General features: G+C 37.8%; 1 protein-coding gene across 1 annotated transcript in view; it reads left to right on the top strand.

The window, feature by feature from the left end:
* celsr1b (cadherin EGF LAG seven-pass G-type receptor 1b) overlaps positions 1-14,628 on the top strand; it is an 81,737-nt gene extending 67,109 nt beyond the window's left edge. The window contains 15 exon segments of the mRNA XM_036568344.1: positions 671-890; positions 2,054-2,221; positions 2,395-2,521; positions 3,588-3,788; positions 3,898-4,072; positions 5,617-5,729; positions 5,878-5,957; positions 6,555-6,681; positions 7,132-7,257; positions 7,378-7,514; positions 9,242-9,339; positions 9,506-9,649; positions 10,517-10,729; positions 11,187-11,460; positions 13,051-14,628. Coding sequence (XP_036424237.1) covers positions 671-890; positions 2,054-2,221; positions 2,395-2,521; positions 3,588-3,788; positions 3,898-4,072; positions 5,617-5,729; positions 5,878-5,957; positions 6,555-6,681; positions 7,132-7,257; positions 7,378-7,514; positions 9,242-9,339; positions 9,506-9,649; positions 10,517-10,729; positions 11,187-11,460; positions 13,051-13,075 — 2,228 coding nt within the window. The 3' untranslated portion in view covers positions 13,076-14,628.
* Positions 14,629-16,103: the final 1,475 nt, after the last annotated feature.

Raw genomic sequence — 16,103 nt, 5'->3', positions numbered from 1 at the left:
TGTCACAAAAAACAACACGTTTATATGTCCACTTATTCAGCTTAAGCAGTTATAAGGCGTGTTTTTTGAACAGCTTTTTTTGAATGAAGCAAAATACAGAACAGTCAATCAGAACAGAGGTCATTCACATATACTAGTTTTAAAGGCTTAATAACCCAAACAGTCTGTTTAATTCTAACTGATAAAAAGAGATTGGAAAATGGTCATGTTAAGATGAATTATAACTGTTTTTATTACAGTCAAGGAAAAAAATAATGCAAAAAAAGTAGGATATGGGCTCTTAATCTCAATAATCTCAAATACACTTGCTTATGTGGGCTTTGACACTGGTCAGATAAAATCTAGGCTTCAGGATGGCTACTCTTTTTAGCTATGTGATGTACATATGTCCATTTTTATAGGTCACAGTATGTCATTGTTTTTAGTATGTCAGTGTTATCACATTAGCTCCAGTGCAAAACTAAAGAAGTAGATTTCAGACACTAAGCACATCTTAGCTGATCGACTGTATCAGGGCAAAATTGATTTCTGGTCATACCTTTGCTTTAAGTTTCCAGAGAAGATCTCATTTGATTATTTCTCTTGAGTTCTGTAGGCCCAGGTGCAAACCCACTCAAACATCTACCAGTATGATTATTAAAACAGCTACTGTCCTCTTTGCTCTCTGCAGACATTGCTCCCACAGAGCCCGTTGGACAGACTGAGGCCCCTGGGCTGTTTGTAGGTCCTGAAGGAACACATTCTTTAGCTCTCACAAGTCCTGCACCTTCTGCTAAGAAAAGACGCCATGCGGAGCTTGCTGACCCTCCATCTGTCGCCATGGTGATCATCTACAGGTCTTTGGGCCAGCTGCTGCCAGAGAACTACGACCCTGACCGACGCAGTCTCAGGTGATTTATAGAACCAGAGCTCATGCTAAAGCAGGGGTTCCCACTCCCAGGTCCCAGGGACCCCTCATCTAGGACACCTGATTCAACTCATAGCTAATTAAGAAGCTACTCTTGTGGGTTAGAGTAAGGAAAACACTAAAACATAGGACTAGGACTGGGAACCCCCATGCTAAAGGCTAAATTCATTGTCCCCTGTCCTATAATGAGTGTTGTCATGTGGTCATTTTTATGTAATTTTTTATAAGATACAGTTGTATGCAAATACCCCTGATCATTGGATGTTTTTTTGATTTTCTAAGTGAAAATAAATTAACACATCCTCCACAGAGAACCCACTTCTGCACATCTCAATGCACAGTTTCTGTTGTTTAGCTGAATTTAACATATTGGGAAAAAATGTGGCCTGTGCAAAAGTTATGGCAACATAACATATATGCAAAAAGTTAATGCTCATTAAATAAATGTAAATTGTGCCCAGAAATTTGCATATTTAAGTGTGTTCTCTGTAGAGTATGTGTTAACTTATTTTCATGTCATTTGACCAAGGGAGTTCAAACTTCTGCATATGACTGTCTATGGCTCACTTCAAAACAATGGGATCAAACTGTTCTCCATGTGGCCATGTGGGACAGTGATGCAGACTCACTTCCAGCTCTAAAATGCAGGGGTGTGGCTAAAATAAGGCTCTGCCTATGGACTAAAACTCTGTGATTTAGTAGTCACAAGAAAACATTGGATAGCATTTTTAAAAGTTTAAAAATTAAACTGATAATAAATCTAAATCTTTCAACTTCTCTTTAAAATAAGACAGCGATGAAAAAAATACAAAAAATATTTAAATATTATTTTCACAAATGTAAATGTAGTGGTTAGGGTTTGGGACATACACCACCCGATAGAAAGTACCCTATAAATGATGAATTTGTATGTATTTAGCTTATTACTGTCTTTATCAATGCATTGAGATTAAATAGATCACAACACAATCCTTGTACATGTCCGATGTTAGAATAGTTAATTGCTTTTAAATAGTTTTTTGCTGTGTAACTGCAGTCATTTTAAACTGAGAAGGTAGAATGGTTCATATCTCAGATGCCTTTTGCTTAGACATTTATAGTAACTGATGGTTTAAATGTGCTGAACAATGTCTCTCCGGTCTGCAGACTGCCCACGCGTCCGGTCATCAACAGCCCTGTAGTGAGTGTGGTGGCACACAGGGAGGGAGAGTTTGTCTCTGTTCCGCTGCAGAGGCCCATCACACTGACCTTCAGGCTGCTGGAGACACAGGAGAGGACCAAACCTGTGTGTGTTTACTGGAATCACTCCATTCTGTGAGTAGAGTGGGGCAGCTGTATGGCCTTTTAATTTACTGATACACTTTGGGACATTGTAGAATGTTAGATAATCTAGTGACATATTCAGAATAATTATGTAACTTGTAAGATTCTGGCCCATATTGAGTAACATGTCTTCATTGCTGAAGTTGCTGTGTGCTCTGGTTCAGGCTGAGTGGCTCAGGGGCCTGGTCCACCAAAGGCTGTGAGCTGATCTTCAGGAACTCCACCCACATCAGCTGCCAGTGTAACCATATGAGCAGCTTTGCCGTGCTCATGGACATCTCCAAACGAGAGGTGCAGAAGCCTATTTCTACTTCCTTAATCATCAGGCAGATGTACCATGTTTGCACATCTATAGTACTGTGCAAACATTTTAGGCATCTCAGAAAATCACATGTAAAGCTATTTTTCTGGTCACTAAGCATTTATTTGGTTCAAAATGCACTAACATTACAATAAATGCAAATAAGCAAGACATTGTGATTTGATGTCAGTTTGTTAGCTCAATCATTTCCAGACCTCTCCTCGAGGAAGTCTAGTATTTGTGGTTACCATCCAGTACCTGCTTCAGATAATCTGTCCTTCATTAGATTAAATCAGGTGCTGCTGATGGAATTTGTCAAATCCATGCAACAGCTGGAGTGCAGCGAGAAGTCAGAACCAAACCTGTGTTCTTCTAACTATCAGACCAGTAACTTTTTTAAAGGGTACATATAATGGAAAAACAACTTTTCCTTTGCTGTAGTATGTAAACAATTTAAAGTTTCAAAACTTATCTCTCATTCCCCTTTCAATATAGTCTATATGAGGAAAATAAGCTAAAAAACAGACTGTTTTGAGTTGTTTTTGTGTAATCCACCTATTCAGCCTAAGCAGTTTAGCCCCGCCCTTTCAATTTGAAATTATAAAGAGTATTTCAGCCCAAGCTAGGAAGCATATTGCAGGGTCAGTCTGTGCAGAGCTAATCTACATATCAGTCTTACAGACACAGCAAGAAAAACAGCCTGTTTAATGTTATGAGATAAAAAGGTTAGAAAATTGTCTTGTAAGAATGAACTATGACTGTTTTTGGTATGTAAATCAACACACACATCAAAGAGAAGGGGGGACACATATAATAAATAATGTGAGGGACACATATAATACAAGTAAAATATAGGATATAGGCCCTTTCAAACCAAGCATTCTTCTTGTACTTATGTTTATTTCTATTTATTCAAATGTTATATAGAGTTTTTTACAGGCTGAATACATGTACGGTAGACTTCTTGGCTGTAAAATTGAACTTTTGTCATGGGCAAAATCAGTCTGGTTACTATAAATTCTCTATACTGATTTCTCTTAACTAACCCTTTGGTAGCATGGAGATGTTTTGCCGCTGAAAGTCGTGACCTACACCACTGTCTCTGCCTCTCTGGTGGCCCTCCTCATCACCTTCCTCCTGCTGGCTATTCTGCGCAAGCTGCGCTCCAACCTACACAGCATCCACAAGAACCTGGTGGCAGCCATCTTCCTCTCCGAGCTCATCTTCCTCACCGGCATCAACCAGACGGACAACCCGGTGAGCAGCCAATCAGAGACCTGGCAAAAGCAAATGATTTCTTTTATTGGTTGAAGTTTGCTCATGCGGGAGTGTTGGAAGTTTGAATGTGCTTCTGTTCTGTGTGTAGTTTGTGTGTACAGTGGTTGCCATTCTGCTGCATTACTCCTATATGTGTACATTTGCCTGGATGTTTGTGGAGGGGCTGCACATTTACCGCATGCTGACTGAGATGCGCAATATCAACCAAGGCCACATGCGCTTCTACTACGCCATTGGCTGGGGCATTCCTGCCATTATCACAGGTAAGACATAGAAAAATCAGAGTGGTCACAGACATATACAGTGCAAAAGGCTTAAGCCAGCATTTTAAATAGTTTCCACTGTTTAAAGGAGAATTCTGCCATCTTTTCTATATCTGTGCATAATTAAATGGTTAAGATGTAAACAAAGTCATTCAGAGTGGTTTGATGTGAAATGTGCCATTCTAGAGAACCTTACTGAATCAGAATTGTTCACAGTGGTGGTGATAGGAACCAAATGTCTGAAGCATTTAATACCTCTAAAAACCACATTGCAGGCAGCTATTACACAAAATGCTCATGGATATGCTGCCTTATGCCTGAGACATTGTTTTATGATTGTTTTGACACAAGGCTTTGCTTTAAAATGTATTTTTTAAAATAAATATATGGTAAAGAGGTACATGCAGCAAAGTAGTCCCCCAGATTTACCACGGTTTTACCATTATTTACATTCAGAAAACATTATGAACATGCATGTGTCTTCTGATTATTAACATATAATTGTTGTTGTTTTGGATAGTAAAAAAAATATTTTTGTGGTAGGTATTGGAACCCCTCCACTACCCCTCCGCTAGTGTAAAGAAATATGAGCTGGCAAGTTTCTAAACAATGAATCATTTCATGTTAAACCACTCTGAATGACACTCTGAGTTTACATCTCAGTGATAAACTATGCAGTAATTTAGAAAAATCAATGGATTCCCCTGTATGTTTAATCTTATGTTATCTAGACAGTAAATGTGCTATTGCCTGTAAAGGCCTATGTAAAATTATAAGTAAACATGACAATAAAAAACACAGATTTCAGTGTTCAGAGTTATTATTGAAATTAAAATTTGAGCTTATTAAAAGGTTTTGTTCCTCTTGTCCTTGATGTACCCCAGCCACTGCATGAATTTATTAAATTCCACCAGCACACCTTACAAGTTGCAAGTTATTTTGTTTTGTTTTGCTATACTATTCATATATAATTGAGTAATTACATCTGTAAATGCATATTGAATTACGCATTACGCTTTTACATTCAATTCACATTCAGTATCGACAGGTAGAAATTTACACTTCTGATTATTATGTTTCTAAGAACTAATAAAACACTGCAAAACAGCACTACACACACAGCACAAAGTTTTAATGAAATGCACTTACTAACACAAATGTGGTCTCTATTTGAAGTCAGGAATCTGTACTTTGGTCAGAATTTCTCTGCTTGTTTCAGTGAGTGAAATATAATGTCAAATCAAAACATGCTTTTGTTGTCACCTGCAATAACTCTGACTAACTATGGGTTAAGCTATTTAAGTATCAATTAGCTGAACCATATGTTGGATGGTAACTGTAAACACTGGGCTGCCTCAAGTAAAAGTTTGGAAATGGTTAACTAACACACCACCGGACATAAAACCAAGATGGACAGTAAAAATATTTAGTTGGGTTCATTCTAATTTAGTGTTTTGCTGACTAATAAATACTTGCTGCCCAGATAAATAGCAAAACTTACAGAATAATACGCATTGCTAACTCTGCCTCTCCCTCTCTCTCAGGTCTGGCTGTGGGTTTGGATCCTCAGGGTTATGGAAACCCAGATTTCTGCTGGCTCTCTGTTCACGACACTCTCATCTGGAGCATCACAGGACCCATTACCTTCGTAGTGCTGGTTTGTGTCTGTATATCTGTCTTTGTGTGTGTCTCTCATGTTATGTTCTCTTATTCTCTTTTATCATTTTCTCTGTTCTTCTTTTGCTCTATCTACATTTTTTCAGATTATAACTGGTAAATGATGGTTAACGGTTCTTGTTTTGCAGATAAACATTGCTATATTTGTGCTGGCAACAAAGGCCTCTTGTGGACGGAGACAGCGAACGTTTGAGAAGTCAGGAGCAATGTAAGATTTGTGGCTGCACAGTGCTTTTTCAGCTATGCAACTATGTCTGTGCATAGAACACTCCCTCAAGGCTGTCCTGCATAAAGCAATAGCTGAGATAAAAATCATAGTTAAACAGTTTTCTCTGTAGTTGATCTGCCAAGACATTTGTTGATATTTTGGTGTTTGGTTCTTCTTTAGTTTTGCACTGTAGCTACGAGACTAATGCAGCTAATAAATATTGGAAGCTTCTTTTGCACCACTTAACATTGTGCAAACTTCTTGTCCTCTGACACTGTATGACTGTTATCTGTAGTTAAAAAAAATGTCCTTTTTGTGTTTACAAAGTATGGACAAAATGACTGTTTGGGTAACATGACTACTTTAAGCTTTTTACTTTGGTCACTTTAGGGCTTTCCTTATCCAACCGCATGGATCAAATTAAGAATGAACTCATTCTGTTGGAAGAACCTCCAGTGGTGATAAAATGTACCAGTTGTTGGTGCCTCTGTGGCTGGACGTAGAGGCCTGAACTGTCTAAGTAGATATACTGATGTGGGCTGAGTGTCGAGAACCCAAAATTCAATTACAGCATTTTTTGTCCTCTCTTTCTTTTAGCTCTGCTCTGCGTGTGGCCTTCCTGCTCCTGCTGCTCATTAGCGCCACCTGGCTGCTGGGCCTGATGGCTGTTAACAGTGACGTTCTCACCTTCCACTATCTGTTCGCCATCCTCAGCTGCATACAGGTAGAAAGCAGAGCAGCCTGTCTGCCTTTGGCTACTTTATTACACACAGCCTGAGGCCAAAAGGTTTTTGAAGTGATGTGAGACTGGCCTACAAGCAAAGATGCTAAAACTTGTTTTATGAAACAGATCCGGTTCTGAAATCCGATTGGCTGAGCCACATTTGAATATTTGTAAAATATGTACACAGATACGGCTGCACACGTGAACTGAATTCTATGTTATTAAAGAAACAATGCTACACAACTATGCTAATTTGACTTTGTGTGAGGACTAGTACCACCAATTAGTTGCCAAACCACACATCACTGCCCGTAAATGTAATTTATTTAAATGTAACAAATAAATGTCAAGACTTTTTATTTTCATATATTTTATGGCTCTGTTTTTTTTTTCACCTGGATTTACAGAGAGTATGTATATGTACATACTTACCCTTTCTCTCCATTCCAGGGCATTTGCATCTTCTTCTTCCACTGCATCCTCAACAAAGACGTGAGGAAGAACCTGAAGAGTGTCTTTACAGGGAAGAAAGGGTCAGTGGAGGAGTCCAGCACTACCCGGGCCACTCTGCTAACTGTAAGTGTGGCTAGAGTGAGGACTAGACAATACGCTGTATAAAGCTCTATTTGAATACTAGATAGTATTCATAAACAAATGGAAAGTTACTCATTCACTTTGATTTTGGTTTCTGTCCAGCGTTCTCTAAATGGTAACACATACATAGAGGATGGCTGTTTGTACCGGACGCCGATCGGAGAGTCCACCGTGTCGCTGGAGAGTTCGGTTAGATCAGGCAAAAGCCACAGCAGTAGCTACCTCGCCTACACACTCAGGTAGAACCCTTCACCCTGACCTGTGGTGTGTACTGTGTACTGTGTACTGTGACATAGAGTGTCAGCTTTGGATTAAAAAAGCTAACAAAAATGACTTAATTAACAGCCATCAGCCAATTTGATTGTAAAGAAATCAGAATTAGACCATCAAATCTGGTGCATCCCTAGTATGAAATTATATGTTGGCTGTATCCATCACATCCAATAAAAGGTTCTCCAACAAAAATTAGCATATTTTTTCTGCCATGAGAAAACCTCGCAACTCCATTTTGATTTCTGTTTTTCTTCACATCATTTGAAAAGCTACGTTTTATATTTCATGAGTGAACTGAATTTTGAAAAGCAAACTTTAAAGTTACATATCAGATGTGAAATTAAGATTTTTTCCAGTGGCGAACCATGACTGTTAGCATTCAGTCCCATCAGTCTAGGTCTATATATTAATATGTATTTTACCATGTAGCAGTTTTACAGTGACTGTATCAGTAATGAGTCAGTAGAATGCTGGTGTAGAGCTGCAGCCACTATTTTTCATTCTGATCAACAATGATCATCACTCGTACTAGCAGTCAGTGATGTACCTAATACCTCCAGAAGGCCTCCTGTTCATTCTAAATCAAAATGTGATTGGTTGATTCCTCTGTCACTTTGCTGGGTAATCTGATGTGTTAGTACTTCAGTTCAGCTCCTGAAGGCCTAACCAATGGAAGAGCACGCTGGGCTGTATCTACCTAGATACCATGGATAAAAAAAGCCATTTAAAGAATTTAACTATTTTGTTTCAAAACTTAACAATAAAGTAAGAGTATTACTACAATACTTTCAAAGTTTAAATACAACAAGCATGATGATTCTATTAAATAAAAATAAACTAAAAATTGCAAACACATATTGATTTATTTCACAGACATCATAGACAGCCCTGAGAGATCCCCTCTGTTTTACCTTCAATTTCAGAGATATGAGGCTTGAGGACAGTAATAATATGGAATCTGCATGTAATTACAAACTCTTTTAAACATTAACTTAAACACACAATGGGAGTAGAATCATTCTGACTGTGTAATAGAGACGGCAGCAGCTGTGAGTATTTGTGTTCCTGGTTTTAGCTCTTATTTCACTGGTTCTGAAAGGACTTCTCTCAACAAGACAAGCACCTCTCACTCTGACCTCTGCAATCCCCACCACGTTTTAATCAGTTTGCTCTAACAAGGCCTAACTTAGTTTAACTCAAAGAGAATATGACACTCAAAATGAACCCACTGCATTTGAATGAAGTGCCTGCTTTGCAGCTGTTTCAATGGCTGCCTCAGTAATGGATGTTCAGAATGAAACGAGTCAGTATCACATCCTTTAATTGATAAGAATGACTGTTGTATGGTTTTTGACTTAATTTTCTAAGCATTGAAATGGAAGGACATGAAAGACTGATTTAATCTATAGCATGGTGTTCTATATTATACACACCCAGAACGTGGCCTTCACACAGACCAAATCTAGTTATAAGAAGTGCCATATTTGTCATATTTGTGTACAGTCTAGTTTTGTTCATGTCACTGTCAGTGTCAGTACAGTAACCACAGGTACAGCAGTTACTTCAACACATGTAGTGTGATTTCACTTAATTTTTACAGCACTTTTAACCCTTTTATGATGTTTCAGGAATGTTATTTGTTGAGTTGTTATGACTGATGTTAGCATGTCCCTCATAATCTGTGTGTCTTTAGGGGGGAGCAGAAGCACAGTGTGACCCCTAGTGGCAGAAAAACGCGAAGCAACAAGGAAGACTCCTCTTTATTCTTCAGAAAGAGCAAAAGAGGAGAAGGTAAATAAAGAGTCATTACCACCATAGGATTAGACTGGATTAGTAATTGTTCCAAAAACTACTCTTTTAAAATACCTCTCTGACAATGTGTCTGTCCACATGTGTGTAATAATACTTGTTAAAATTGTAGTGTACTTTGTTTATGTGTATTTGCATATGTTGTCAGACTCAGATTCAGACAGCGAGCTCTCGGTGGATGAGCACAGCAGCTCGTACGCTTCCTCTCGCTCTTCTGACAGTGAGGAAGAGGATAGGAGCTCCAAGCCGAAGTGGAATAATGAGAGGAGTCCCATTCATAGCACTCCAAAAGGTACTGGGGGATATGACTTATACTTATTTCTTGAATCTGTTTTTAATGATTGCTTTAGGGTCCTACATGGATCTATTCCTAAGAATGGCAAATAAAGAACAAAGTTGGCCATTTCAATTTAGGGATCCTTGCAATTTTGAGTTTCCTCTGTTGGATTTGAATTGGTGTCTAGTTCTTCCGTGTACCTAGAATTAGGGCAGATTTTTCATCTACTAATGTTACCCTTTGCCACCATCTCCCTCCAACCCAAAAAAAAATATGTTTAGTCAAGCCTGATCAACTAGTGAGTGAACTAACAAGTTATCATTGTGAGTGTTTGAGATATTTTAAACATTTGCAGTTGAATTGCCCCTTATAGCACTTATCAAGAATAACTGGATAAATACTATAGTTAGAGGAAGATAAAGGCTTTAAGTACTTTTTATGTGATGTTGACAGCTTTGGTGGTCTATCAGGTCTTGTATGTTGTAGGGGTACCATTTTCTGTAAATCGTTTATAACTTTGTGAACTCCAGTTTTAGAAGCTTTTTCACTTATTTCCCTTCCCAACATTCCCTATTTTCCCCTTCCTCATGCAAGTGGATTATCTTCTATCTCCTGAGAAATATCTATTAAATAATAGATAATAATGGAAGGGTGGTCTCTTAATTTTTGCACAGCACTCTACCTCTGAGTTTTATAGAGGGTTTGTGTGTATGTACTATATAATTACAAATGATCCACGAGATCTGAAGATTTCTGACTTCAGCGTTTATCGTACAACAGAACCAATGAGAATCATGTGGATATCTATAGATCATACATTTACACAAAGCCTAGAAAATGTCCTAATGTATGATGTGGTGACTGTACACTGTATTTTTACAGTTGATGCTGTGTCCAATCACATGAAGCATTACTGGCCAGTGGAGCCTCCCACAGCCAGTGAAAGTGAGGGCACCGGTGGCCCAGAAAAACTAAGGGTGGAAACCAAGGCTAATGTGGAGCTACACGAGGGCAATAAACTCAATCCTAATGGAGAGCTTTCCCAGAGTGAAGGTCCACCCAGCCAGCCTAGCAGCAACCAGCTGCCCAGGAGAGGTCAGACACAAATATGAATGCTTTTCAGAAGTTTATTATTGATTAGAGTTCACATTGCTCTAGGGAGGATGGGAGGAGCACATGAAAGGGATTAGAGGTACTTTCCCTCAGATCTCTGCTCTTCCAAATCACATAAACTGTGTGATATATTTCCTTTTCCTATTCCAAAGAACAAAACATCTATGTGCACACTATCCAGCATTCTTTTTAAACCTTATAAATCTGGACTAGAGATTGTTGTAGTTTTGCTGTAGTACATGAATGTAATTACATGAAATATATGTAATTAATTGCATTTACAATCCATTTACATTCTGCATTGACAAGTTTGAGTTCAAGTCAAATGCTATTTTACAAAAAGGTTGCAAAAATATACGTGCTCATCAACTTACATCAAATCATAATAAAAGTATATTGCACTTTTGAGAGACTTTTGAGTTCCCCTCCTCTCCTTCAGGCATTTTAAAGAACAAAATCACCTACCCTCCTCCACTGACCGACAAGAACATGAAGAACCGTTTACGGGAGAAGCTGAGTGACTATAACACCCCCATCCCCACTGTCCCATGTAAAAGTCCTTCTGAGGGGTCCAATGAAGGCCTGCGCTCCGGCACTGAGAGCAACAGCATCATTATCAAACCCCCAACTCTCCCCCTTACCTCTACGCTCAACGGGGTCACCATGGAGCTGGGCACAAGCCCCGCCCTCGCAGCTGAAGAGACAGACTCTGAGTGAGTAGTGCTTCCTTTCCTTTCATGCTTTCACACTGCCCGTCAAATGTACGGGGACACCTCGGCTTCTTTTCAGGTTTGTTTAAGTATTGTTTAATTCCACTGCTACTTTTCAACTAAGCAATATATTCAAAGACTTCCTTAACATAACATAGGTATGTGCTAATACATTGGTTATTTTAGCTTGACGTTCATAGCTTGATGTTCATTAAATGATACTGAAGTCTTCCTTGGTATGAAGTGCAGGTTTTTCCTAAATAATGATTTGACAGTTTTCTTTACCAAACACATATTGGACCTCTTTTGGCCCTAAGGTGGTTTAAACAGCTGGAAAGTTTGACTGTTGATGAAATCACAACAAGGGAATAAAATGTGTGGGCTTTTCTTTCAGTTTGCACTTTTCTAATTTCTGTGACATTAATGCAATAATAATGACCAAAAACGCTCATTTTATTAATATCATTTGAATAGCTAGGCATCCCCAAACTTTCCACAGGCAGTGTTTGTTGGAACTCCTTCTGAATTATGACTTCACTTTTGAATAGTGGAGACCAGGGAGAGTTGTAACACATGGTAGTTTGTAACACCATTAGTTTTACCAATACAGAGGTGATATCACTATTGTAAATTCCCACCACAATCCCCTACTGATATTAGAGTAATAATGAAAACTGAATTAGGTAAGAAAGTAAAATTTCATGTCGGGGTTATAAGCATGGTTAACACCTATATTAACCCCTTAAAAGGCTATGAGCCTGCCAGCAGGCCCAAAGTTTTATTACACACTTCTATAACCTAAGAATAGCTCAAGGGGTTTTAAGGGGCTAATGCATGTTGAATGTTCTAAATGAAATGGTCTCAATCAGCAGTTTCTTAGGTTTAATTTTATGTGTAAAATGTTTGCTAGTTTAAAACTTGCATGCTTAAAAACCTAGCAATGTCACGACCAACCAGGATAGGTTGTAACACTCCTTTACTGTTCAATAGGATGGAGGACTGGGACTCACAGAGACCAGAGAAGAATTAGCATTTCTGCCTTACACAAACACAATTCAATCAAAATGTGCTGTTTTTAAAACTTAGTTTCCAAATATTAGTGAAGGGCATTTTGGCTCTTCTCAGCGAGTCATATCAGTTGGCTCAGCGAGTCATATCAGTTGGCTCAACATTTACTGTTTCTAAAACAACAAGGAAAATTTGGTTTTCAATTATATGGGTTTAAGAAATATGATAACACTGACATGAGGAAGGGGGAAGATATTCTGTTTTTCATTACTGCTATAACCGACCCTGGTGGTTGGGTTAGGTTTTAACAACGGCTCTCTTTGTATTTGACATCATTTTGCTTGTTTTGTGAGTAAGCAGTGGATTTCTACACTATTCTTATTTGTAACAGACAACTATGAGTATCTTATATGAGAGTTTGAAAGGTAAAGCGCAAACAGCAACTGAGTTAAAGAGGCTGAAACAAAGGTGTTACAACCCTCCCCTGGTCTCCCCTACTTCACATTTGAAACGTGTCTATGGACATTGCCTGTTTGTTGTATTTTTGCAGTTGACTGAACTTGTCTCTCTCATTATCTCTCTTAGTGGGAGCAATGAAACCTCAATCTGAAGGAGCTGTGTAATTACACTACGAGTGACGTGTGTAGCATCAGGGATGTAGCTGTTGTGGATGTGTGTTTCTGTGGAGGACAGTCACTGCCTGCAGAACACTACGCTCCTATGGAGATCAGTATTGCCACAGAACTCACTCTACTTGCATGAGGAAAAAGGGAAGCATGTGTAAATCCTTACCAGGCCAAGGGGGCTCTGGTTACTACATATCCCAGCATGCCATAGCACTGAACTGACTGGGATGCATGGAACAAGATGACATTTTTGTGGTGTTGTCCATTCAAGGTTACCCAAGCGGATTGCACTGGTTACAAACTACAGTAATGAAATGTGTTATGTGAAGCGCTCCAGCTGTGCCTGTGAGAAACCTCCCTTAGACTTCATCAGTCTAAAAATGATGGCTTTTGAAGTGTAATATGTACAATAGTTCTTTTGTATTTTAGCTGTTAATAGTTTTTTGTAAAAATGAGATGTAATTAGCCCGTGTAACAAATTGCCAATAATGAATGTTTACTTTTGTTATCTTTGTTTACTGTTACATTTTTAACTGCGTTATTTTGAACGTTGAATATTGTGTGGCCATCTGTGTGACTATGGACTATTCCAGTGTTCAGCCTTTAGCCTAATGAAGGAGTTTTCCATCCAATATCAGTCAAATATACTGTGATACTCTAAATGGCATATATTATATTAGATCACTATATCTAATGCTGTTTTTATTATGTCATGCTAAGGTTTGTACAGTCAACACCAGACAGTGTTTAAGCTGAAGAGTACATAAGAATGTACATTCTTCAGTAAAGCATGCCTTCATTCCTCAGCCACTGCCTAAGTGCTATACAGAATTAGTGTTCATGTTATACTGTGTAAACCTCAGTTGTCTGACTGGGCTCTGCTGAACACTGAGTGACACATAACACTTCCTCCCTCATTTACTGATTCAGGGACCATCTTTTCAGTTTGTTTGCTTTTGTTTCTGTAGATAACGTATGTAATGGTCAGACCATGACCGTACTTATCCTAAAGCAAATGAACGCACAAGTTAAATGCAGACATCTATGGTTGTATATAGCTGGTAACAAGTAGTCAGCAAGTAAATATACAATATCAATATTTTTATACCATATTTCATCCAATACCAAATTAAAAAGAACATGTACTTGCTGCCTTTAACCTTCATTCCTTACAGCAAAGCCAGGAACCATGGATAAACAAGCTGTTTTTGAATCCATCAGTGCTTTCTTTTCATTTTCCCCCCAAGAGTTAATGCTGAATGAATTACAGCCAAACTTTAATTTTGAATTGGAAAGGAATACATGGATTTAGATGCTAAATCTATGTTAAACGTACCAGAAACTATAAAAACTATGGTAACTGTGCTACATAGATTTTGGAGAAGTAGCTAAGGAAAAAACTTTCTAAAAAGAAAGCTACACTCTTAAAAAAGATGGTTCTTCAAGAGTCCTTTAGTAACACGAACGGTACTATTTAGAACCTATGTAGAATCTTTTCATGCTTAAATAGTTTTTTGCATGATGAAATGGTTTTCAGATTGATGGAGAATGTGTTGTACATGGTTCTATATAGCACCAAAATGGGTTCTGCTGTTACAATGTCAAGCTTATAACAATAGAAGAACCTTTTTGGTGCTATATAAACCATTTTCACAAAGGTTCTATATAGAACCATATTCAACACGTTTTCCATTAATCTGAATAGCCATTTCAGCATGCAAAGAAACTTTTAAGCATGAGATGGTTGTTTTCTTGAACCCATGATTCTAAATAAAACAATTCCCTTTACTAAAAAACCCTTGAAGAACCAACTTTTAAAAGAGTGCTCCTATATTTCTTTAAAAAAATAAAGAAAATATATATAATAAAATAATAAAAATTATATATATATATATATATATATATATATATATATATATATATATATATATATATATATTCCCTTATGACTTTTGTTTTTTGCTCAGTTTTCACCCTGGCCAACTGATCAGCAGTCAAAGACACTGGATGCACAAGTGAATTTATATGTTTGTTGGCACTGAAATAAAAATGTAAACTGTAAATAAATGAACTTTGGGATGGTTTTATAAATGCATGTGTTTTTGTTTGTTATTTGTCTTTGTATTGATACTTGATCTATTTTTTTGTGTATTCAGAACTGTATATCGTGCTATTAAGACAACAAAAATACTCATTTTATTTATTTAGTTATTTATTTTGAAATCTTTTCTGATATAACACATCAGAAAAGAAATTGTTTTTTTCCTTTCACTCAGTATGAAATATGATCTTTGCTCGCCCCCTAGCGGTAACACAGGTTAAACATTCACACGTTTTAGTTGACAGAACCATTTAAAAACATTACACACATTTTTCCACATTTTCACTCTGTGAGAAGTTCTTGCCTGTGGTTTTTTAAGGGGGTTTCCGTTTTCAGAAGTGTATATTCCTAAAACCAGAAAAGAAATGGAGAAGAAGAAGTAAACCGAGGTATCAACCAACTTGAACTACAGTGGAACTTACATCCAGCATCTACCAGCAGAGGAACTGAAGTGTGTTAGCTAACCCAGCATATGTAACCCAGTGTAGAGATTGGGCTTTATGTGAAATACAAGATGAATTCCAAGAACTGTAGCGTTACTTTTTAAGACCATTTATTTCAGTTATCCTACAGGCTAGCATGGTGTTATTTTTCACCTGAGAAATCAGCTCGACCGGTCCTTTATTTAATAAACCTGCTATAAAACGGGGAGAACAAGAAACTACAGCAGAAAGGATAAGAGGATGTGTGGAAACAATACTGTTGAAGAAACTGACTAGAATTGAAAAAAATTAATACCTATAAATTAGTCTTAAATGTTTATTTCTTACGATATTTCCTCGCGAAACCCAAACCTGCGACGAAATTTCAAATTTTCAAAAATAACGGTTTCTGGCCCACTGCCGTAACGTCTCCAACGTAAACATACGTTTCAGAATCAGCACTGAACAGAACCAGAGCTCTGAACGTTA

Source organism: Colossoma macropomum, unplaced genomic scaffold (assembly GCF_904425465.1).
Source record: "Colossoma macropomum unplaced genomic scaffold, Colossoma_macropomum, whole genome shotgun sequence".
In the NCBI taxonomy this organism is placed as follows: domain Eukaryota; kingdom Metazoa; phylum Chordata; class Actinopteri; order Characiformes; family Serrasalmidae; genus Colossoma; species Colossoma macropomum.
This window is presented reverse-complemented; position numbering and strand designations above follow the sequence as displayed.